At 37.7% G+C, this 26440-nt stretch overlaps 2 protein-coding genes across 4 annotated transcripts in view; both read left to right on the plus strand.

Moving 5' to 3' along the window:
- The window catches only part of LOC121316129 (E3 ubiquitin-protein ligase pellino homolog 1), a 51668-nt gene extending 36790 nt beyond the window's left edge, over positions 1-14878 (plus strand). The window contains exons 5-7 of the mRNA XM_041250927.1: positions 268-465; positions 577-765; positions 12790-14878. Of these exons, the coding sequence (XP_041106861.1) occupies positions 268-465; positions 577-765; positions 12790-13356 (954 nt within the window). The 3' untranslated portion in view covers positions 13357-14878. The remainder of the gene's footprint in view (positions 1-267; positions 466-576; positions 766-12789) is intronic.
- A 3825-nt stretch (positions 14879-18703) lies between these two features.
- The window catches only part of LOC121316130 (vacuolar protein sorting-associated protein 54-like), a 28244-nt gene continuing 20507 nt past the window's right edge, over positions 18704-26440 (plus strand). For 2 of the 3 annotated variants that reach the window (XM_041250928.1, XM_041250932.1), the window contains exons 1-3: positions 18704-18811; positions 23781-23950; positions 25289-25530. In XM_041250928.1, coding sequence (XP_041106862.1) covers positions 23812-23950; positions 25289-25530 — 381 coding nt within the window. In that variant the 5' untranslated portion in view covers positions 18704-18811; positions 23781-23811. The remainder of the gene's footprint in view (positions 18812-23780; positions 23951-25288; positions 25531-26440) is intronic. The other variant, XM_041250929.1, reaches the window with a different exon arrangement.

Raw genomic sequence — 26440 nt, forward strand, 5'->3', positions numbered from 1 at the left:
AAATGGTGCCACAGGAAATTAATTACGGTATACTAAGAGGAACAAGACAGAGGAGTGCAATTAACACGCGTTAAAAAAAAAAAGTATTGCCCAAGAAATTAACCCATTAATCACAGAAGTCCACTATGATTAATTGACAGCCACATTAGGTAAATGTAGAAGCATCTCAGTGTCTTGTTTTAAATTTGCACGGTTTTGATTAACATGTCTGCCCTTCCTGCTTATTCAGAATAATAACATTTGTTTTGCTTTTGATTTTCCCTTAAGATTGGCCGCTCGACTGAGGGTCCCATCGATTTTGTAGTGACGGACACAGTCCCAGGTAGCCAGAGCAACGCAGACACGCAGTCTGTTCAGAGCACCATCTCTAGATTTGCCTGCCGAATCATCTGTGAAAGAAACCCTCCCTACACCGCCCGGATCTACGCAGCCGGATTTGACTCTTCAAAGAATATCTTCCTTGGAGTATGTCTCTAATAGAAGGGTGTTTTTTACGTGGGGGGTATTATTGTAAAGGAAATAAATCCGCAAAGCTCAATAAAAAGAGGATTTTATCACATTTGTTTTTCCCTGCAGGAAAAGGCTGCCAAGTGGAAGACATCAGACTCCCAGATGGACGGGCTGACTACAAATGGAGTCCTTGTTATGCATCCCCGGAACGGCTTCACAGAGGACTCCAAACCAGGAGTGTGGAGGGAGATCTCTGTGTGTGGGAATGTGTTTACTCTGCGAGAGACCAGATCAGCACAGCAGAGGGGGAAAATGGTGGGTGCCCTTAAAAACAAACCAAAAAAATGTTACAAGTGTTTTGGTTCCTAACTGCTGTTTTTAGGTCATCACCTTTATGAAGAATTGGAGACCTATGTCACTCTTGTCTATGAATTATAATATTTTGTCCAAGCCCTTGGCCAGTCGGCTGAGAGCGGAGATGGCAGCAGCAGTGCACCCGGCCAGATGTAGTGTGTGCCCAGCAGGTCCATATTTGATAAAAAAAAAAAAAATTTCATTGGGGACATAATGGCAGCTTCTAAGCTTTTTTGGGTTAAATTGTGGTCTGATCTCCCTCGACCGGGTCGATCATGATTATTTATTCAAGGTCTTGGGAGGCCTTGGGGATAGGCCCGGGTTTTCAGGCCCACATTCGGCTCTTGTACTGTCGTGTTTTCAGTGTGCTGAAGATCAGTGGTGGGCTGAGTGAACCGTTTCCTGTCCATAGAGGCATCAGTTAGGGCTGCCCCTGTCTGGAATGTTCTATTACCTCTCCATAGAGCCCCCAACCCCCCCCTTCCGGATACACCAGACCACCTACCGACCTATCATGGTCTGTCCAGTGTTTCTCACTCCACAGCCAGCAAAAAGGCCCTTTACTAGCAGCCCAAGCTTGACCAAGAGATCCCGGAGACCTGCAGTGGAGAATTCTCCATACTGCCTTTGCCACCAATGCCTTTGCCCACTTGGACCCCTGCGTGGCAGACACGTGCCCATACTGCGCAGAGAGAGACTGCCCAGATTACAGCCGCTGTTCTCTGTACTGAGGAAAGTGTTCAATGATCTCACTCTGGATTTCTCCCCCTCTTTATATTCAGGGTGCAGTACAGAAAGGCGCTACATGCATAAGTGTCAAATGGCAAATTTGCTGGTGGGGCAAGCCAAGCTGGCTATCCTTAAGAGTAGGAAGAGCCAGGTTGGGCATGTGGAAGTACAAAGTGCTCTCTCTGTTTTCAGGACTCTTGTGAAGTCCAGGATCCACCAGGGCTTCAACTACTACACCCTTACCAAAGACTTGGACATTTCTAAGCAGGTGTGGGAGCACAGAGAGCTTTGTGTGCCATAGATAATAATGAGCTGCTGTTATTCCTTGGAGGTTTTCTTTTTAATGTTCTCCTTATTTTTAGTTAAGGGTCAGTTTTAATTGTGTCAGTGGGGCACCACTGTCACTAGGGCTGTCACTCGATTAACATTTTTGATCGGTTAATTTATGGGCATTAGTTGATTAATCAGTAGATGAACCAGTGCACATTCTTAATAAAGGTAACTATCGTATAGCGGTTTTCCTGCCTAGTAATGTAGATAAGTTTGTTATCTGACTTCTCTCCTTCGTGCATCCATGAGTAGAAATAATTGTGATTCTGAACTCCAGTGTAGAGTTCAACAAAGGTATTTTATTCGATACAGTAGAGCATAGGGATGGGTCCATATACCGGTTTTTCGGTTTCCTGCAGTTTATTTAAATTACGGTATTATTCTAAACCTGCAGTTATCGTAATTTGGTTATACACCGGTTAGTGCATTTTTTCAACTGCAAACATGCTGCTTCTAAGTCAAGCAATGGTACTTTTTTTTTTTTTTTTTTTAAACAAACTCCACATGTGTAATAATCATTGGAAGTTTACTGGTGCAATGTCGTAATGTAACACGTTTTAGTATTAAAATACCTTTTTTTTGCTATACATATTTTATTTATCTGGTTGAAAAAAATAAATCACTCATTTCTGCTCTTAAATAATTACCTGTACGAGTACATGTTTGTGTTTTAAGCAAAAGACTGATCGTTTCTCTATTTGCCATCAGCTAAATAGTATTTATTTATTTATTTGTTTGTTTATTTATTTAATTTTATACGTTAAACTGTTTTAACAAACTACAGCACAAATGATTTTTGAGCAAATTATAGCTCTTAATACTGTTGTAGGATAACATTGTAAGTGTACAAATTTTAGTTTTTTTTTAGTTTTTTTTAATTATTATTCTGATTGTCTTTATAAAAAGGAAACATACCAAGTTGTTTAGCATAGTAAAATACTAAATATCAAATGTTTAAGTCATTCCATGAAAGGAAGTGTGTTTTGTTGGTTTTATTTTAGTGAATTGCAGTAATATAAGTGATTTACATTAGTCTTTCTTCTTTTGAGCCTTTATTTTATAACTTGCATGATGTACTGTATACCGTGATATTAAGGTTACCACTGTATTTTTTTAACGGTTATCATACTGTGCAAATTTCATACCGTACCTTCTTTAGTAGAGCAGCTGGGTAACTTAAGCACAAGTTATAATAGAATCAGTGATCGATACACATGTTTGAGTTAATATAGACTTACCTTATGACATCACCCCTTTTTTCTTAACCTATCAGAAAATACAATTACATACTGATGCAAGTTTTACAGGCCTCCTATCAACCAGTAATATTATTGATCACATGGGGCCCGCTTTTCTCTATCGCCAAGAGAAAATAGCAAGGCAATAAAACTATAGTTTAATAGGATGGAAGAGAGAAGAATAAAGGATTAAGCATTTTGCCTGTGGGAAAGGAATGTTTAGCCAAAGGTGTCATTTCCTTAAGAACACAGAATACAGTGCAATCACCCTTCAAGTTGTCATAAAATTTAGGGTATACTAAAGCTGTCCTGCCATCTGGCTGCTTCACTTAGTATTGAAACCAAATTGCCTTCATACTAGTTGTCTATGTAACCTAACTAATTTTAACCCTTTCCGGTCCATGTTGGACCAGGTCAGACATCTTTTTTTTTTTTTTTCCTTTCCGGTCCGATGTCGGTCAAAAAGGAGTCATTCACAGGTCCCTAGTTGTTTTTTTTCTCTTGAGAAAGCAGTGAAAATCTTTCAATGGCAGAGAGAAGCCAGGAAAAAAAATGGAGGCGGAACTGAACAATACCCATAGTCCCTTCACCACAGACATTAACACGGACATAAACACACAAGCTAGCTGCTTCCACATCCAGCGCTCACAGAAAATTGTGGACATTTGCCAAGCTTTTTGAGATGTTATAGTAATAAAATAATGACTTGAATAGCATTATTGAGGAGTTTGGTGATAAATCGAGTGTTCAAGAGATAATTTATCAGTATGCACCACTATGAAGAGATATGTGATAAATACATCGAACAAGGGGTGGGACAGGGCTGGAGATGCAGTGCTGAATGTCATGTTGATATGCAGTGCCTTTTAACCTGTTTTGCTGTGAATAAACTTTTAAACAGCGCGTATAAAATAAACAGCTTGTGTGAAAATAAATTTGATGTGACACAGCTGACAGGCTGAATGAATAGGTTAGACTGCCTAGTTTCGAGTATATGTTCATCCGATAAGTAATACTTAAAAAATCTATAGAATCTGAAGAAAAGAAGCCCAATGAGAATTTGGTCTTTTTAAAACCATTTTTATTGTTTTTATTTTAGTAAATGTAATAAATGTTACCTTTCTGTCCTGTTACCCTAATAAAAGAGATTTAGGGACCTGAAGCCCAAGCCCCAAGGGCCAGAGCAGCACACTTAAATGCATACGGCTGACCCTTAAACAGCACAAATACAGAAACAAAAAACACTCTGAGGTTTATAACTAAGTCAACAGTTTACTATGTTGGTCAGGATAAGTGCACCATGCTGGATTTTACCACAGCTCTGGTTACAATGCACATGAGTAACTTTGCAGACACATCTGGCAATCAGTTAAATCAACAGAGGGAAACATTACATTTCCGAATACATATATACATCCATAGCACACTGTCAGCAATCCTTGTACAAAACAAGACAACAATTGTGACTGTTACACAACTTTAACCCCTTTTTATACAAGTTTAAAACCTGTGTCCTACCACTTCTGGGGAGAGAGAATGGCAGCGGACATTTCTCTCTACCCATAATGCACTTTTAACCCTTTACGCTCCACGCAATTTTTGCCTGTTTTACATTAATTGCTTTTCCCCCTGTACATAAAATATTTATGTCCTAGAAACATTATTGTTGTATAAAGTCAAAAGAACAAAGTTTATTTTCATATTATGAAGTTATCTGGAAAAAAATGCTTCAGAGACTCTTACAGATGAGAAGGTGTGTGGGGGGGAGAAAAATAAAAACGCATTTACAAAAAAAGTAACTCTTTATTGGGTTATGTACTATGAAAACATATATAACAAATGAAAGTTCAATATTTTGAGAAGTTGCATACAAAATTTCAGCTCAATAGAACAAAAAAAAAACCAAAATATATGTGTGCGAACATTGTTAGTGTTTTTCAGATTTTTACCAAAATGTGCCTTTCAGAACAGAAGTAACAACATAACCATATACAGGAAACAAATAGCTATATACATATGTGGGGCAGGGAGACGACAAACAAAATATATCTGAATGGCTTTTCATTGAATCCAGTTTGGACCTAGAGTGCTACAGGGTGTGAACTGTGGCTGAGTGGGAGAGGTCATTGTTGTCTTTATCTTGCCATCTGCTTATCTGTGTCTCCTGCTGGGAGCCTGGAGCCGATCAGTCTGCCATGCTCTCTGTGAAACTGGTCCACCAGGTATTTGCGCACTGCCTGGGGCTGTAGGTGTGGATGGCTAGTGTTCTACGTTTCACAGAGGGCAGTCGCCACTCTGGGTCTCTGTAATTATATGTGTAAAACAGTCACGTTTAGATAACTAAATACAAATAATTTGGTGCTGAAACGGATATGTTTGCCAAGTACTATCCTGGGATTTACAAATTCAGATCCTGACATTTTGGCATGGCGCAATTACAACACACAAATAGTTATAATCATTATTTACTTTGGCAAATAAGTGCTTAATAATAATAATAATAATAATAATAATAATAATAATAATAATAGCATTAAAAAAATAATAAAAATAGCATACTAATAAATAAAATAATAACAAACAAAAATGTTACTTAAAACTCCAATGAGGCATCGATTCTCTGAGAAATCGCCTACTCCTTTTCGTCAGATGACAGCAAATAATTGTCAGAATTATCCCTTCCTGGTGGAATAGCATTTCTGACACTTCTGTAAATTAATGTCCTGAAATGTCAGCTGTTGTTTTCTGGGCTTGTTTCAAAGCCAGGTTTTCAAAATAACAAACTAAGCTCTGTGTGCTTTTTACGCAGTGTCTCCCTGAATTCCGTTGTTCGTCTGCCTGTATATTCCTTATATGTCAACCTATGATGTCAGGCTTGATGAATAGACTCATCTTTCAAACAAGACACGATTTTGTCGATTTCCAGTGCCTACCCTGAGCTATTGAAATTAATGTAAATGGGCGCTGGCGGTTAAAATACAATATTGCAGAGTGATTAATGCAATAAATCTGTGATCAGCTCTTTTAGTTGATTAATTGATCCAATTGAATCTGTTAATCGGAACAGCCGTGTGACAAAGTGGCTTGCAGACCCAAACAATAAGTACCAGCAAGGTCACCAGTCCTGGGTACGTGCAGTAGTGCTCATGGTGAGTGATGCAGTTTATTTTGTGACAGTAGTGTAGTGCTGTTCCGGATTAGTGATGGTCCTCGGCGACAGCTTCAGAATCATGTCAGCCGTCTAGCGATTTACAAACACGATGAAATACACACACACACAAACAAAACACTCACGGTACTGTTTCACTGGTTACAGGGTCTCTCACAGTCCTTCTCAGTTTAATAACACAAAACCAATGCGAAGGAACAGATTACAATTCTCCGTCCCTTTTTATGCTGTCACACATGATCCCTTGCTAAACAAGTACAACCACCTCTCCAATCTCCGGTTGCCATGTCGTTTCCCTTCCGGGTCAATGCGTTATTGCAACGCTGTCTTTCCCCCTTCCTAGCTGGCCAACTTCCCTTGAACCCTGGGAAAGAACTGTCAGGCCAGCCCATCCAGGGAACTCTGTTCTCACTGCTTAGCGCCCTTACAGGTCAGGAGGGAGATTTACAGCCAAGATTGTATTTCTGTCACAAGCCGTTTTATATAAAATTAGTGAAGCTACAATCGCGAAAGACCCTTCAACCTGATACCTACAAGTCCAGAGAGTAAATCATTGACATTCCTTAAGTAGCTTGATGTTCTTACAGTTTTGTAGTTTTCTTTGTGATGAGCAATATCCTTTCTTAAAAGATTTTGAGAAATTTGCTGTGAATGCTTCACTTTGTTCCAATTTTGAAGTAAAAAATTAATCGAAACTATGTTGCCGCATTAACAGTAGATTTCTCTCAAAGCCGCACAAAACAGCAGGAGTTGGTGACTCTAATAAATGTATCCATCTGCAGCCCAGCAATGCTGCGGATTAAAATATTATCAACCAGCACTGGGTCCTTCATGTTTTCTGAGCACTTAGTGTTTCTATTGAAAGTGGACAATTGCAGCTCAGTGGAGAGACATGACTGAGGTGTTTAATTGCTTCTTTATTGTGTTCCTAAAGGGGAGCAAGAACGCAGAACAAACCACAAGCTTTTTTTAATTGTGCCCCACCTTTTGTTTTACTTGGACCCCCCACCACAATAGCAAGAATTATAAATCACATATCAGAAATCAACCAATCACATTTCATTATTTGCTAACATTCCAGTACATCTTATCCTGTTTACAGATGTCATCCCTTGCATAGAACATCTAATTCCGATGTGTAAACATCAAAAAAAAAAACACACATGCCTGGTACTTTTTGTAAAATGGATCCTCCTGTTAACGTCACTCTTTTCTTTAAATTTTTATGAACTTAGTAGTTTCTCCAAAGAAAATATTGCCAAACGCTACAATTTTTACAAAATGTTCTTCTCTGGCTGCTCTTTTGTTTTAATAAATAGTGTCATTAGCCAGCACATCACCACAGACAACACACTAAGGGTGAGGTTCACCTACAGTGCAAAGAAAGATGAATCAAATTCCAAGTTACTTTCTTCATATTTCCAAACTTTTTTTAGTTTTTTAGACGATGTACAATCTCTTTCTTCACGCACCACAAACAGATTCATTAAGTACTAAATAAGGGCACAATGCGACAGGGCCAGATCTGTACTGTCACTGATTCTTAAACACAAAATCACCTGTCACTGGGTCTCTGCTTTTTAAAAATTTGCAAGGTTGTAAAATTCACATTTAGACTTGTGTACAGTTATTTTTTATGTTTATTATTGTAGTTACTTTATTATTAGATTGCTCCTCCCACCAGTTGAGAACCTCTGCTTTTAAGAAATATCATTAATGTAAGGATACCCCTAGTAGTGACCCATGAACCGCCTCCTAGACCCCAGGCAACTTTAATGGAATATCTTTGAATATAATTGTCATGGAAAGCACCTTTTTCTTAATCCTGTCCACATTTGTTTAATTATAGCTGTTCGTTTTAATGGTGTTTTTTGCTGTTTTGCCCAAACGCACACATCATTGGTTATTTATTATATTGTTTTTATCGTTCACTAGGGGCATTAAATGTTTTTAATGATGGTAGGACTCACTAGTTATCACATCATTTATATCATATACTTAAACATCATTCTGATATGAACAGTTAAATGATGAAGACAGTTAATCTACAGTTAATAAAAACATAAAGAAAGTTTGCAAAAGAGAGGAGGCCATTCGGCCCATCTTGCTTGTTTGGTTGTTAGTAGCTTATTGATCCCAGAATCTCAGCAAGCAGCTTCTTGAAGATCCCAGGGTGTCAGCTTCAACAACATTACTGGGGAGTTGATTCCAGACCCTCATGAACCAGGCAGGTTAGTTAGACACGATCTCCCTTTCCTAAAACTATGTTGACTGTCTCCCAGGATACTGTTACCATATAGGTAATTTTCCATGTTGGATCTTATTATAGTTTCCATAAGTTTGCATATAATAGAAGTCAGGCTTATTGGTGTGTAGTTACCTGGTTCAGTTTTGTTTCCCTTTTTGTGGATCGGTATTACGTTTGCAATTTTCCAGTCTGTCGATACAACCCCTTTGTCAAGAGACTGTTGCATTATCTTGGTTAGCGGTTTGTAAATTACTTCTTTCATTTCTTTGAGTATTATTGGAAGGATCTCATCCGGCCCAGGGTATTTGTTTATTTTAAGAGCTCCTTGTCCCTTTAACACTTCTGCCTCGGTTATGCTAAAGTTATTTAAAACTGGATATGAACTGGTTGACATGTGGGGCATGTTGTCAGTATCCTTCTTTGTAAAAACTTGTGAAAAGTAAGCATTTAATATATTTGCTTTTTTTTTTCTTCATTATGATTTTGCCATTTGTATCTCTTCGACATTTAATCTCCTCTTTGAATGTTCTCTTGCTGTTGTAATATTGGAAAAACATTTTCTAATTGGTTTTAGCCCCCTTAGCAATGTTCATTTCTATTTCTCTCTTGGCCTTACTAACTTCTTTTTTGACTTGCGTTTGCAGTTCCGTGTACTTTTTCTGTGTACTTTCTTTTTGGTCCCTTTTTAACGCTCTGTAAAGTGCCTTTTTTCGCTGAATATTTTTTTTAATTGATCTATTAAACCATTTTGGCAATTTAGTTTTACATTTAGACTTGTCTACTTTAGGGATGTAATTGTTTTGCTCCTCTAGTACCAAATTTTGAAGAACAACCGTCCTTTTTCTGTGGATGTTTTCTCTATTTAACTGCAGTCTACTTCTGTTAGTCTCTGTTTCATACCTTCATAGTTTGCTTTTCTAAAATTGTAAACCTTAGCTTTAGTCATTACTTTTGGGGTTTTAAAAAGCACTTCAAATGAGACCATGTTGTGGTCTGAGTTTGCTAGTGGTTCTCTGACCTCTGTTTTAGTTATTCTGTCTTTGTTATTTGAAAAGACTAAATCAAGGCTACACACATTTCTAATGTCATTGTATAACAGATTATTTTGCTCACCGTCTGAATCTGGCGGTCTGACGCATATTGCATGCAGCATTGCTGCAGTAATCTGCATTCCCCGAACCTGAAAAAACCGTTTTGATTTAAGCGGCACCTTTACATACCTCGCCTTTACCTGTCTTCTGATGCCCTTTACCGCGTCTTTACTTGTCTTCTGATGCACTTTGCCTCACCTTTACCTGTCTTCTGATGCCCTTTACCGCGTCTTTACCTGTCTTCTGATGCCCTTTACCGCGTCTTTACTTGTCTTCTGATGCACTTTGCATCACCTTTACCTGTCTTCTGATGCACTGAATTTTTAACTGCATGCCCTCTCTTGCTGTCACGTGCCTGTTTGAAAGTACAGCCGTGTTTGTGTTTAGTTATTTATTATAATGCATCAGAAGTAGTTTAATACAGAAGCTGCCAGGGTAGCAATCTATAACACAGATGATCCAGCAACCATAACAACCCATATTTTTTATTGACTGGATGCAACCATCAGTATAGCCAAATGTAATTTTCTCAAAAATGACATGCTATATTGTAGCTGCTGCTTTTCAACTTGATTTGTGTGTCATGTTTAAATAACTCCCTTAAGACCTAATTTCCCCCTTTCCATGAATTTTAAAGGTATTAACTAAGTAGTTTTTTTTTTTTTTTTTTTTTTTTTTTTACAACAAAACCAAATGTATGTACTAGTTTTTTTTTATTATTATTTTGTTACATTCTGATCCATCTATGTGCTGTTGGAGGTGTATTCAGTAAAACAGCTGAATTGCTCCTCCAGCGGCTGTCTGCTGTGCTTTATTGAACTGCCCCTCCAGCGGCTGTCTGCTGTGCTTTATTGAACTGCCCCTCCAGCGGCTGTCTGCTGTGCTTTATTGAACTGCCCCTCCAGCGGCTGTCTGCTGTGCTTTATTGAACTGCCCGGTGGTGCATCAAGGGGGACCTGTGCTGCTGTGTTTGCAGGAGACCAGAGTTAATGGGTTTGTCGCCGTTGCAGCTTGTTTGTGCTGCCAAATTTTATGGGCTTAAAACCTTGTATTCCTCTGGGAGGGCAGGAAAATTAGTTAATTAAATCATTAAAAGTTAATCACAGTTGTTTTCTGGAACTACTGTACCTTGCTGAAGTCTGTTATTAACATGATCAGATGGAAATAATATGCCCTCCCTGCTAAACTGCTCCATAGGTAGCAATTCTAGCATTACTTAATTAGCTGAAGACCTTCTAAAAACTCCTGCAATAATTCAAATCAGACTTGGCAAGAGCCTGGCTTCCAGAACTCTTCTCAACAATGTAGTTCTGATCACCAGGGCTGGGTGCAGGACAAGTAGAACCCCTTTCACCTACTTGAGTTTAACAGAACGGATTACTGTGACTAAGCAACATACATGTTTGCATTAAAAAAAAAAAAAAAGACTAACGTGAAGCTCAGTTGCTTAAAGAGCATTGTCCTCCCAGTTGTTTTAAACCCATTAAAAGCCCTATTCTGGAGCTAAATGAGTTGCATCAGTTGGACTGTTAACCGCTTAAGGTACACAAGGAATTGAGCGGTTGTTCAAAGGTTTTCTTAAAATGCATTTCGGTGACTGGGGTGTCACAAGGGAACTGGACATGTGGACATATTAGAGTAACATTGTCACAATCAATATTGTGCACGTTTAAAGAAATTGCTCAAAGATGTGCTCTTCATACGTGTTTTATTAAGCTAAAAGCCAGTCAAATGTATTGTAATCTCAGCTTGAGATGATATGAAAAAATATTACACCCAATGTAAAATATGATAATTGAAAATAACAGGATTGCAATTGTACCATCTGTCCCCTGTACCTTTTTTAAGGGGATACAATTAACTGAAAAGCTTGGTTTGCATGCCACCTACAGGACATATCTGGATATTGCAAGAAACATATTCAGATGAGTCAGGGCCTAGATACACCAGGACAGTCTGAAAACCCAATGTCATTGCTGTTAGTGTGGCTGAGCTAAATACTGCCCCTTTATAACTCTACAATATGTTAATCCTCCAGGTGTTTTCCACCAGAGATAATTTGTTGACCCCATTTATTTACATCACTAAACACAACAGAAATCCAATCCTTAGTGAAATACAGTAGTTTATTCAGTATGTTTTGTACTTCGGGAAAACCTTTAGGTCACAGGTGTAATGAGTTTGTGGGTGCTCAGTATTTGACAACACACAACCTCATCACAGTACTCTGCATTAAATGTCACTTATAAGGGGCTCCCAAGTGGTGCATCCGGTAAAGGCACTCCGCCCAGAGTGCAGGATGCGCCGTATAGCTTGGAGATCGCCAGTTCGAATCCAAGCTATGCCACTGATGTGGACGGGAGTTCCCAGAGGGCGGTGCACAATTGGTCAAGCACTGCCAGGTGTGGTAGGGGTTAGGTTGGCTAGGAAGTCTTTGGCTCACCGCACACCAGCGACCCCTGTGTCTTGCCAAGCACCTGCAATTCAGAATTGCGTGGTCCTCCGATGCTGTAAGATCTAAATATGGCTGCATGGCGGGCTTGCAGAGCAAAAAAAAAAGCTGACGACACTCATTTCAGAGGACGCAAGTGCTCGTCCTCGTCTCTCCCGAGTTAGTTCCAGGGTTGCAGCACTGAGCCAGGTTGAATAACTAATTGGACATTCCAAAAATTGGGAGAAAATGTTACCTTTCTCAGGAGTAATTCACTTTCCTTTCACAAGCTGCCACCTCCCACGATCCTGTTCAGTTATATACGAAAATAAGGTTTGTTAGTGACTACATGTTACATTCTTCTACGGTTTCAATGCAGTGTCAGAATAAAGGCCTTTTGTTTATATTCCTTAAAATAGTACCAGCTGCAGGTACACAAACTTCCTCCCTCATCCTAGGTCTTCAAGTCACTTAGTGAACTAAACAGGTATGCCCCTATTCCTTTATTGTCTACTGCATCCAGAGGTTTATTATTTTATAGGAAATCTACAAAATCGCCACAGGTTTTTATGCTATAAATCGTCATCATTGTCATTATGTTTATAGTGAATTGGGGGAGCGGGGACTGTTTTGGATGGACTGTTGAAACGTTTGTCTGCTTCATTTTCACTCCTTATTTTTTTTGCTCTAATTGGTAAAATGTCAGTTAGTTGTTAAGGAATCTCAAGTTTTTTTTTTTTTTTTTAAAGGTGGAAAATGAAACCAATGAGCTGGTGGACGGCTCCCTGGTTGACCTGTGTGGGGCGGCACTGCTGTGGCGCACGGCGGAGGGACTGGCACACACTCCCACAGTGAAGCACCTAGAGGCCCTGCGGCAGGAGATCAATGCAGCCCGGCCTCAGTGCCCCGTGGGCTTCAACACACTGGCCTTTCCCAGCATGAAGAGGAAGGACGTGGTGGATGAGAAGCAGCCCTGGGTCTACCTCAACTGCGGCCACGTGCACGGCTACCATAACTGGGGCAACAAGGAGGAGCGCGACAGCAAGGAGCGCGAGTGCCCCATGTGCCGCTCCCGTGGGCCCTACGTTCCGCTGTGGCTGGGATGCGAGGCTGGCTTCTACGTGGACGCGGGGCCCCCGACACACGCTTTCAGCCTATGTGGCCACGTGTGCTCAGAAAAGACTGTCACCTATTGGTCCCAAATCCCACTGCCTCACGGAACTCATACTTTTCACGCAGCGTGCCCTTTCTGTGCACAGCAGCTGACCGGAGAGCAAGGCTACATTAGACTTATATTCCAAGGACCTGTGGATTAGAGTTGCTTCTTGTTGTTGTTGTTGTTGTTGTTGTTGTTGTGTTATTCCTCTAACTATTGTTCTAATGAGAGCTTATTCAAAATAAGCTATTTTCAAGTTTTTGGGTTTTGTTTTGGTTTTTTTTGGGGACTCCTCAGTTTTAATTGCTCTGTATGGAGTGCAGTTTCTGGTTTTAAGAAAAAAAAAAAACTTTTTGGTCGGTATATTTTCATCAAAAACAAACTCGCATACATTTGACACAAGTCCCTTTTTTGTGCGGGGAATGAAAATGAACTGTTTTATAATGTAGAAGAATCGTGAAAAAAGAAAAAAGGCACTACCACTGCCTTGAAGTTTTGTGATTTTATTATTATTATTTTTTTATGTAAAGGTATCCTGGACACAAACTATTTATGCCTAATAAATACAGATACCACTTCAAGATGCAAACTATATTAGTTTATAGGAAACAATTTGCATAACTATTTCTTAACAACTCATTATATTGTGTAACATGTTTAACTTGAATATTAACTTTTTTTCTTTCTTTTTTTTATTAAATAGAAGTGTAAAAAAAAAAAAAAAAAAAAAAAAAAGATCAAGATATGTTTTGGGGTAAGGTAATGTGTGTCCGTTTTGTTATTACCTTGTAGGTTTGATGTTAAGGGTTGTTTTCAGCAGTTACTCTTAAGTGTAGTCCAGACACACAAAAAATAGATTTTATAAACAGTGTTTTCAAGAGGTACATTTCTGTTTAATACATCGTGTGTCCTATTTTCCCAGTTGCATTACCATGATTTTATTTAATGAAATGCATTCACACCATAGCATTCCCTGACTGACTCGTAACACCTCCACTTTCAAAATTGTGGGATTTCAGCATGATAGTAAATGCATCGCAGTTCAGTGCATTTACCAATGTGCTGAAGCACTCTCGATATGACCCTTGGACTCTGAAAGGACCAGGATAGACAACCACTTTTCCCCTCCCTTAGAAATGCATAATGCACAGTTTTGTGTCAGATGTTAAAAGGTGTCTTTGGGGTCTGGTTTTCAGAGCCACTGTGCTCGGTCTCAGGTTGATTGTAGTCTGTTAGAGAAATGCTGTAAAAGTGCTCAGTAATGGGCTTTAACAAATAGGTGAACTTTTAGAACCTTGACCATTTATTGGCAAGTTGGCTAGGCTAATGTCATGTATATGGATTTTTTTATTTTTATTGTTACTTGCATAGCATTATTATGTCATCTCAGGGACAAGTCACATCTTTGGATATTGATGTTTTAAAAATAGTATGTCGGATGACAGAACCTTATTACAAATATGATCCAGTACTAAATAATGTATTTAAGATATTGGCTTTTCAAATGAGCATGGATTGAGTTGTTCAAAGGAGAGCTTTTTAATAATGTGCTCACTGCATGGTCTGTGCATCCACAGCATTATTTCAAATTCTGTTCCACTGTGTTCTGAGTTTCCCAGACACTTTAAAACAGTTTTGTACTAACTTTTTAAACAATAAAGTTTAAAACAAACAAAAAAAAATGTATTTCACAAGAAACCCTGTGGTTTACCTTTCGTAATGCTTGCTGTATTTCTCACACATGTACCGTGTATAAATACTGTGTGCTTGTGTCTGTGTATAAATACTGTGTGCTTGTGTCTGTGTATAAATACTGTGTGCTTGTGTCTGAGTGTGTCTTCTGTGTATAAATACTGTGTGCTTGTCTGAGTGTGTCTTCTGTGTATAAATACTGTGTGCTTGTCTGAGTGTCTGTCTGTATAAATACTGTGTGCTTGTGTCTGAGCGTGTGTCTGTATAAATACTGTGTGCTTGTGTCTGAGCGTGTGTCTGTATAAATACTGTGTGCTTGTGTCTGAGTGGGTGGCTGTATAACTTGTTGTTTTAAATGGGATAAACTAGAGGTACATTTTCATTTCCATTTCTTAAAACATACAGGGGTTAGATGTATAATTGGAAATGTCTGCCATTTGACTAACCCACACTTGAGGGATAAATTTGTTCATATGTATATGTGTGTATGTATATATAGATAGATAGATAGATAGATAGAAAGAACTATCTATCACAGTGTACATATGATCGCTAAATTAAATGGCTGCTATTTGTACAATACAGCGCAATACAAAGGTATTACTGTTTCGCCTTCATTTCTAAAATGTATGATGTCTAATTTAAAAGAGGGGTTTATGGAATTCTTTCATTTTATAAAAGTTGCATCTCCCTGTTTCAAGTCAGTCCCCATCATGACTGCAAATCTGATTATCTGGGCTTTGAATAGGCCTTTGTTTTGGCAGGTGCTTCCATATTCAAGATTTTGCGTGGAACAGTCTTGTGACTCTATGGACCATTTTTGAAGAAGCATAAGAACATAAGAAAGTTTACAAACGAGAGGCGGCCATTCGGCCCATCTTGCTCGTTTGGTTGTTAGTAGCTTATTGATCCCAGAATCTCATCAAGCAGCTTCTTGAAGGATCCCAGGGTGTCAGCTTCAACAACATTACTGGGGAGTTGATTCCAGACCCTCACAATTCTCTGTGTAAAAAAGTGCCTCCTATTTTCTGTTCTGAATGCCCCTTTGTCTAATCTCCATTTGTGACCCCTGGTCCTTGTTTCTTTTTTCAGGCTGAAAAAGTCCCTTAGGTCGACACTGTCAATACCTTTTAGAATTTTGAATGCTTGAATTAGGTCGCCACGTAGTCTTCTTTGTTCAAGACTGAACAGATTCAATTCTTTTAGCCTGTCTGCATATGACATGCCTTTTAAGCCCGGAATAATTCTGGTCGCTCTTCTTTGCACTCTTTCTAGAGCAGCAATATCTTTTTTATAGCGAGGTGACCAGAACTGAACACAATATTCAAGATGAGGTCTTACTAGTGCATTGTACAGTTTTAACATTACTTCCCTTGATTTAAATTCAACACTTTTCACAATGTATCCGAGCATCTTGTTAGCCTTTTTTATAGCTTCCCCACATTGTCTAGATGAAGACATTTCTGAGTCAACAAAAACTCCTAGGTCTTTTTCATAGATTCCTTCTCCAATTTCAGTATCTCCCATATGATATTTATAATGTACATTTTTATTTCCTGCGTGCAGTACCTTACACTTTTCTCTATTAAATGTCATTTGCCATGTGTCTGCCCAGTTCTGAATCTTGTCTAGATCATTTTGAATGACCTTTGCTGCTGCAACAGTGTTTGCCACTCCTCCTACTTTTGTGTCGTCTGCAAATTTAACAAGTTTGCTTACTATACCAGAATCTAAATCATTAATGTAGATTAGGAATAGCAGAGGACCTAATACTGATCCCTGTGGTACACCGCTGGTTACCACACTCCATTCTGAGGTTTTTCCTCTAATCAGTACTTTCTGTTTTCTACATGTTAACCACTCCCTAATCCATGTACATGCGTTTCCTTGAATCCCTACTACGTTCAGTTTGAGAATTAATCTTTTGTGCAGGACTTTGTCAAAAGCTTTCTGGAAATCTAAATAAACCATGTCATATGCTTTGCAATTATCCATTATCGATGTTGCATCCTCAAAAAAATCAAGCAAGTTAGTTAGACACGATCTCCCTTTCCTAAAACCATGTTGACTGTCTCCCAAGACCCTGTTACCATATAGGTAATTTTCCATTTTGGATCTTATTATAGTTTCTATAAGTTTGCATATAATAGAAGTCAGGCTTACTGGTCTGTAGTTACCTGGTTCAGTTTTTTTTCCCTTTTTGTGGATCGGTATTACGTTTGCAATTTTCCAGTCTGTCGGTACCACCCCTGTGTCAAGAGACTGCTGCATGATCTTGGTTAGCGGTTTGTAAATTACTTCTTTCATTTCTTTGAGTACTACTGGGAGGATCTCATCCGGCCCAGGGGATTTGTTTATTTTAAGAGCTCCTAGTCCCTTTAACACTTCTGCCTCAGTTATGCTAAAGTTATTTAAAACTGGATATGAACTGGTTGACATGTGGGGCATGTTGTCAGTATCTTCCTTTGTAAAAACTTGTGAAAAGTAATCATTTAATATATTTGCTATTTTTTTTTTCTTCATCTATGATTTTGCCATTTGTATCTCTTAAACATTTAATCTCCTCTTTGAATGTTCGCTTGCTGTTGTAATATTGGAAAAACATTTTGGAATTGGTTTTAGCTCCCTTAGCAATGTTCATTTCTATTTCTCTCTTGGCCTTTCTAACTTCCTTTTTGACTTGCGTTTGCAGTTCTGTGTACTCTTTCTGCGTACTTTCTTTTTGGTCCTTTTTTAATGCTCTGTAAAGTGCCTTTTTTTGATCTATTAAACCATTTTGGCAATTTAGTTTTACATTTAGATTTGTCTACTTTAGGGATGTAATTGTTTTGCACCTTTAGTACTACATTTTTGAAGAACAACCATCCTTCTTCTGTGGGTGTTTTCTCTATTTTACTCCAATCTACTTCTGTTAGTCTCTGTTTCATACCTTCATAGTTTGCTTTTCTAAAATTGTAAACCTTAGCTTTAGTCATTGCTTGTGGGGTTTTAAAAAACACTTCAAATGAGACCATGTTGTGCTCTGAGTTTGCCAGTGGTTCTCTGACCTCTGTTTTAGTTATTCTATCTTCGTTATTTGAAAAGACTAAATCAAGGCATGCCTCCCCTCTAGTCGGTTTTTGTTTGTTTTAATTAACAAACGTTGTATAGATGAAAAGCCTTAGTAGGGTCTCATTAGTAATGACACTGATAAGAAAAACTCAAAAAGAGAAAATCACCCTTGTGCTTCTACACCAGTTTGGTGATTGCTTCCACAGGTTTTGATCAGAGCCACTTGACAAGTTATCACTTGAACTGGCACTTTGTTTATTTTTTGCTTTGGCTATAAATTGGTAAAGGCTTGTAGACAGAACTAAGGATGGGTGCCAATAAGGCCTGGACTTTGTCCCTAAAATGTTAAGTGGAACTATCACCATGTCAAAGCAAGTATACAAAGTTAAGTATATATATTCTACCTGTGTTGAACATCTGTATTTAGCAAGGGGAAAAAATGCATTTTGTGTCATTTTATTAAATTAATTTTCTGAAACGTTCATTCTTCTGGAGCAGCAGATGCAAAACAGTTTTACTAGGATAGTGGGAGTTTGGGACCCCAAGGTAGCCTGGCCCTTTGGTGAAGTTGGCACCTGATGCTGCAGACCATTGGCAAGCTAAGTATATTTCATAGGTGCCAACAGACTGTCACTTTTGTTTGTAAAATTACGGTTACATTTTAGCACACTATATAGATTACTTCCCCAGTACTTCCATGCATCTGTACTCTTATCCGAAAACTACATTCCAGCTGACTGGACGTGGTTGCTGAGCGGTGCATTGTGGTCTGTGTGCCGGCCTCCGCACTCGCTCTGTTGTTGTTGTCTGATGACGGTGATGGTGCCCAATGAAGGCTACAGCGCTTGGAGCAGCTGTGTTTCATACAACAGGTACATATTTCAAGATTGTAGCCGGTAAAAGCAGAATTGCATCCTTCTCTAAGGCTGCCGGGCAAGAGTTGATCACCGGGACACTGTCACAGTAGCCCTGAGGTTTTGTAAGTGTAAACATAGGGATTTGCAGCTGGAGCGACGCTAGGCCGCAGTCAGGTACGCTGAGTGTACAACTCGGACTTGCTGTATGTAGCGAAGAAGTTTGAATTAAATACAACTTCTTAATTAACGATCTAAAGGAACGTGAGGCACTGTGACATAGTATGTAGGTTGTTAGTTTCTTTAGTTACGTATGTCATGTAGTGTTTGTGCTCTGCAGGAGGAGTAATATTCTTTGTTGTAATCTCATATTTTTAAGATCGCTAGTGTGTTTTGTATTTGTCTGATACTGCTGTCAGCCGGCATTGCATTTTAACTGAAAAAGAGCTATGTCAAGTTAAAGTATTTATACCGTAGCTGTTACTTGGGAAACTGTTTTAGTTTGTTTTTATTATATGAGTGCAATCTGATTGTTACAGTAAGGCTGAGTTAGCGCGTATTTTGCATTTGTGGAACGTTTCGTCGCTTCATCAGGCATAGTGCACTTTTTAAATGTTATTTTTTTTTTTTTTTTTTTTAGTATCGTGGTTATGACAGCAACTTTGATACACATTATGGATCCAGAACCAGTCCATTCAGATGTTGAGAAACTGACAAGTGTATTACAAATTCTCCGCACTAATGAGTGTTTTTTTTTTTCTTTTTAAATGATGTTCTGAACCTGGATATTGTTAGTGTTCTGATCAATCCCCTACCCAGACTGTTGTTACTGAAGTATTGTTTTAATCCTAATAATTATACAAAATTATTTAAATAGATCTGTATAGTATTTAAAACAAGTTGGATCCTGACTCTATAACTAGAAGGCAAAACAATAATATATGGTGCATTATTTTGTATCAGGTAACAATACCGTAATTGTCCCGACAATAAGTTGGATGTAATAGGCTTGAAGGCAAAAAAATAAATGAACAGCAAGGATGTGTCACTGTATGTGAATAGAGCCTTTGATTCCTGGCTGAACAATGACGAATTAGTTTAAATTGAATGCACAGTACCATGCATCAGAGTAGTACAGTTAATTAGTGCTAGTTTTAGATAACACACTGGGACAGATTTCATTAAGATTTTAAGCTGCACCATTTTTTTAATGTACCAAGTCAAATTCTACAGTACATGTTCAAACCGTGTAACATATAGACAGACACACACTTTTTTCTTTAAGCAATTTATAGATGTGTTACAAATGCTGGAAGAAAAATTGAGGTAGTGATAATCCCTGTTGGTCTGGATTAGCACTTGTTCTTTGCTTTGGGATGAGTGACCATGTATGCATTTTTAATCAGTGCCAGGCTGATAGAAACACTCAAATCGCTGATCTTGTGAAGAGCATGAGCAAGTATTTTTCATATTCTGGCTGTTGGAGCAGACCAGGCATCTTCAGTGGGATATGAGCCACAGTGGCTTACTAAATGAAAGTCTTAGAGGGAATGTAGAGGTGCAGGGTTTTCTTCATATTTCTTTGCAAATTTTGGATGGATCGTTTTATGAATGTTCTTAAAAATGTTTTTTTTTTGCAGATCACTTTACAAGCCTTCCCAAAAATTCCACTTGTTTCTCTCACACTAAAATGAATTATTGGTCAGTTGTCTTAATGTATTTAACTTTACTGCCTGTGCATGTACTATGTACTGCAGTTTATGTACATATTGTGTTTGAAAGAATAAAAAGAAAATCCTGAAACATATTAGAGGCATACTTATTTATTTTGCCAGTGGCAATACAGTATAGCAGGCTTGTCAGGTCTGATAAGGTCAGATAAGTGAAATGTTTATTGTGACGTCATACTTAATGTTAAATTGTTGAACAGTGTAATGGTTTGTAAATTTGAACAACTAATTTATAATGCCATGTTTGAACATTTTTAGTTTGATATTTTATTAACTTGCACTTAGTGTTCTGCATTTTCGGTTTTTATCTTTAAATACATTTTCCGGGAATTTCTCAGAGTTTATTTTACATACCGGTATATTAAAATAGGGATAAAATCGGTAAAAAATAGTTTTTAATTTAAACATCTGTAAAAATCTCAGTATACACATTTTACATGTGGTGTTGATGCGTAGCAGTTCTGGTTTCTTAGTAAGTTTAATATGTCTGGCATGTGTGATGAAGCAGAATCTGTGCAAGTGGAAGTCACATTTTCCCAAGTTAGCTGATTGCTCGTCTCTCAGTTCACTTTCTTGTTTTAGTTTAATGTGTCACTTATTTTTCAGTATGTTTTTTTATTGTCAGCGTGAACATGTACCTCAATGCAGCAGTATTTGCAGCGCTATGCATCCTCTGCCTCATATGACCCACTTCTGCTATTTTTGCTTTTTGTAGACTTTGAAACATTCATTTTCTTATTTACACTTTCTCCACATTCCTCATCCACTAAAAATATTATCTTTTCGTGAAAGTATTTCAATTTAGTTTTTGATCAAGCTAGTAGTTATACGCCCAGCAATTGCCACAATAATCAGACTTTGATTGGCCAACATAATCATAATGTGTTTGTGAAGCGACAGAGAACCGTGTTTGAACGTTGTTTGATCTTCTGACGTCTAAACGTCTTTTGTAAGGATACAGTATAGGGCTGCTTATTACAATGTCAAATAAAACAGCATTGTAATCAAAATATTGTGTATTTACTAGAAAATTGTAAAAAAAATATTAATTGACAAAAATAGGGTCAAAATCAGCAAAAAACGACGATGTTAAAAATAATAATAATAATAATAATAATAATAATAATAATAATAATAATAATAATAATAATAAAAAAATCCTGTAATTTTTCGGAATTAACCGAAAATGCGGACCACTACTTGTACTTTACAGAACAGTATCCTGTATTGACTTTTATATTATACTGTTTTTCCTAATTTTATTTTCTTTAGCCCTTGGTACCGTGTTATCACGTCCGCGTGATAGCAGATACACTGTTCTCATAAACTCAAAGGTCAATATTTCTATCCACATAAAAAAAAAAAATAATAATTTCATGCAAAAACACAGTTGACCCTTCTGACAAAATGAACAATATTTACATGCAATTTGCATTCTATTCTTGCAGCCTGTAGTTGTGTTCTAAGTATCAGCTACTCAGTTTATAGTTTTAATTATCTTATTTAATTCCAGGTAGTTTATTTAATGTTAATTTTACCGTAAAAATCAGAATTTGGTCAATCTAAGTTTTACTGGTAAATGTCAACATTTACCAAATAAGGTGATAAATGTCAGAAATTGCTTTTAAGACATTTACTGGTTGATATAGAAGCGTATTGGTAAATGCATATTATCAAATAATTAATTTATTCTTGAATATAAATTAATAAAATAATCATTAATATGAAATTTATTTCTGTATGCACATTTTCCATTAACAAAAAACATTGATGACGAACAGTATAAGTATTTCTGCATACAAATGTTCCATTAACAAAATAATCATTAATGAGCTTACAGTAGTGCACAATTGAGAAATTTTAAACTAGTTCAGCATGGTGCTGAACAATATTGTGATCCACTTATGTATTCTGGTCCATTTGCATATAAAACAATTGACAATGGTGTTGAAGCATATTGTACTCCAAGTACGTAGTAACTGGATGAAAAATAACATTCTGTTAAATGCAAATTAAATCACTCAGGACCTTTAGTTTTTTTCAAGAAGACATCACACTTTGGTTATGACACAAAACGCGACAAATACAGGCAGTGAATAGATATACCGGTATTTACTTATAACAGCATGGTAGACTTTTGTGGCACTTGGATTTACACAGGACTCCTATAGCCTTACAATGTGCAAAAGCAATTAGAAAGACATTCAGTCATTAGCCAAAGGCATGTGGTTATTATTGAGATTGACCGGTAAATGTCAGAAGTAAAACATCATACTTATTTTGGACATTTGCCAGTAAAGCTTAAGATTTGCCAATATTCAGGCTTTTACCGTGATATTAACGCTATACTCCTTTCACAGGGACGAGTTATGACGCCTCAGAACCAGCACTGATGCAGCATTTTGGTCTGTGTGAATTGCTTGTACCATCACAGAGCTGTCATTTTATGCCATATTTTATGCCGTCTTAACTCTTGTGTGAAATGCTATGCCAGCACTGACGCTCTATAGTGGGCCTGGATTGAAAGTCAACAACACACGTGACTGCATGTATGCCGGACGTGTTGGGAATTTTTGTTACACTCTTTCATTTTTTTTCAAATACAATGACTGATCAAGAACGAGGTAGTAATTGGAATAAGCAATCAAATACCAATATAAAATAAAGATAAACAAGCACAACTGCAAAAATAATACAATGAAATACTATGTATATACTTTAGATCGTTGATTGTTTGTTGCTGTATCGTCAACTCTTCTCAGTGTCTTCACAGGTAGGGATTTTTGCACGGAGCGCAATTGGATAATAGTCACCTGATGATTTCGATATCTCCTTCCTGACTTTAAAACGCATATCACATTACTAACACTGCCTTAGGGCATGCATACGAAGAGATCAGATTGAAAAAAATAAAACCTAGAATAGACGGCAAACCTTGATGTACGCCGGCACGGCATAGTACTGCAAATTCTCTTTCAATTGACGTATGTGCCTGCGTCCTGGAGCTGAAGTGGTTAAGACAAATTCAGGGGCTTTAAACTGGCTTCATTGCAGGAAGTCCACTTTGCTCAGGCTTGCTGAGAGACTACACTAATTTTGTTAAATATGCTGCCATGTCGAACATTTATGAGTGCAGAAACAGTAGTAATTGATGTTTAGGGACGTCATGTATTCCTTCTAAAATCGGGACATCATGTAGATTTTAACTCTAGGTGTAGATTTTAATACTCTGTTCTAACTGTTTGCTTTTGTTGCAGCTAGCTTCCTTTGAGGGGTCCTTATTATGCAATGGCTTTGAGCCACAGTTCCCCACCAGTGCCTCGCCCGAGCGGCAGTGATGGTATCTTTCTTAAAGAGGGGGACTCATCTGCAAAACACTGTAAGCATGTCCGGCCGCTTCCCGATGTCTGTCCAAAGGAGCCTACAGGTAAAATGTACCGTACTTCAAAATCAGATTGTGAACAAGAACGTTATAGTGTCAGTTACTAATGAAACTATGTTGTAAAGAAAGAATGTTACTCCATAGCCATTTCTTTGTATCCTTTTATGTAATAAACTGTAACTTTATCAAGTCCCTTTGTCAGTATCATCTTGTAAGTACAGACGTCTTTACCATATTATTGATGGTGAAAATAAAATGAACCATTTTTTTAAATAGTTTTTCTTCGTGAAGCATTATAACAGGACAAGCTGTTTAAATGTGCACATACTACAGGGGACTAGCGCGTGCAACACTGGGGAAGTTTTTTGCAATGGAAAGTAGGGATTGCGGGGATGTACACTGAGATACGGTCAGAAAGATGCACTTAATCTAAATTGAAAGAGTGCAATCTGAATTTTGATTTGTTGCTCAATACGGTGTCATTGCAAATCAATCAAAGTGGATTTGTTCAAATTAATTTAATTGTAAATGTGTAAATAGATATCTGCCTTGTTCTGAACTGATGTTACATAGAAGTGTATGCCATATGAACATTTAAATGGTATGAGAGTACTGACATAAAGTGGATCTGTAAATTACAAAATATTGTCGCATTACAAAAAAGCATTTGACCTCTTGTCAAATGCTTTTGTGGATTTGATGGTTGCCAACCATCAATGGGTGATATTTGACCCTGTTTAATGTTATTTCGACGATGGAGATATTAAGCAGTGCATACAATTATACTCCATGGTATCCATGCTGTCAGCTACAGAGCCCTTTATGAAATTTGGTAGTAGTTTATCAAGCTTTTAAAATGTATACCGTAACATGGGCCAAAATAGTTTTTCAACAAAACAGTGCAAACTGCTGTAGCTAACTAATCACCATGTGCTTTGTCCATTAACAGTAACTTGAACACACTATTTTAGGACATTTAAAATTATATTTATTCTTGCACTGAAGGGGATGTTGCTCAATCCCACCTACTCACTCCCTTTACTATGTGTCATTATGTAGTTTTCAAAGAATATAGCAAACATATAATTATTATTATTTTTTTTAAACATGATACCTGCACTAGGTTTAGCCTTACTTACAGATTCAAATTTCTTTAAAAACTGCATTCAGACCAATATAGCAAATGGAAATGTATGCCAGGTAAGATTTATGCAGTTATTTTGTAATCGACAGCTAATTTTGCAACATTCAAATAGAATATTTTTTAAAATTTTCCTTAGATGTTTTTCAATGTTTACTATATTTTGAATAGATTTTACACGGTTCTAAAAAAATAAATAAAATACTGCTCTGATATTGACTTGACAATCTCTTTTCTTACAGGGGATTCTCGCAGTCTATGTGACGGCCCATCTCTAGTAGCAGATCAGCACAAGTGGACTGTTTATAACTCAAAAGTGAATCTTCCTGCAGCATTAAATGATCCTAGACTAGCTAAAAGGGAATCTGACTTCCTCACAAAGACATGGGGTCTGGACTTTGTAGAAACCGAAATCACGCCCTCCTTCTACCTCCCGCACATCACCAAGGAACACTTTGCACTCTACCTTCAAGTAACCACTCAGGTAGGTTCTGGCTGCTACCTCTTATCCTGTGCATGTAATAATTGTAATACAGTATATCAGTGGTCCCCTGTTATTTTCCCACACTGGGCCACTTCAGATGATGACCATAAAGCCAAGAGCTGGGCCTGAGCTTGTTGTGGAATACATCATTCCCTAAATAAATTTTAGTTTACTCTGAGTAGTAGAATTAATAAAAACATTTTTATGAAAACAGTAGTTTTGGAAAGTAACCAGTTAAATGTTATCACTGAAAAATAGGCAAAGTACTTCACCAATAAGTTACTCAGAAGCAACTGCATCTCTATCAGGAAAAAAAAATAAAAATAAACATTTAAACCCATTTTTATTGCGTTTATGTTTTAAAAATAAACGCTGTGTATAATTCTAAATATCACTCAGTGCGTGTTTGGAAAACTCACCGTTTTAATTCAGTTTTTTTCAGATCAGAAATGAAAAAACTAAAAGTCCTCCCCAAGCACTTCCACGCGTCCTGCTGCGCTGTTGTCAAACGAAATCTGATGAACCAGATCTATAGTGGATTTTCTCGTTTTCTCATCATTACTGAGCACTTCATGCACCATTTCTATTGCACTGACCTTAACAAGCTCCGCTTCAGTGAATGGTTTTTAGTTTTTTGCAAGAAGCCATGCTACCTGAAGGGATGCTGCTGTCACTTTTTCCTGTTGGGATGCAGTTCCACTGATGATAAGGGTAGAACGCCTGTAAGAAGAAATTTTAAGCATTCAAATTTTCCTTTGCAGATTTTAGATTTCAAAAGAAAGCTGTCATTGGAATTACTGTGTTTCGTCTGAAAGTGCCTCTGGATGTTTGTAACTTTGCAGACTGCACCCGTTTTGAGTGCACATTAAGCTGGTTGAGTTTGCATTCTCGTGGTCTGGCAAAATAAACA

This window comes from Polyodon spathula, chromosome 5, assembly GCF_017654505.1.
Source record: "Polyodon spathula isolate WHYD16114869_AA chromosome 5, ASM1765450v1, whole genome shotgun sequence".
Taxonomy (NCBI): Eukaryota; Metazoa; Chordata; class Actinopteri; order Acipenseriformes; family Polyodontidae; genus Polyodon; species Polyodon spathula.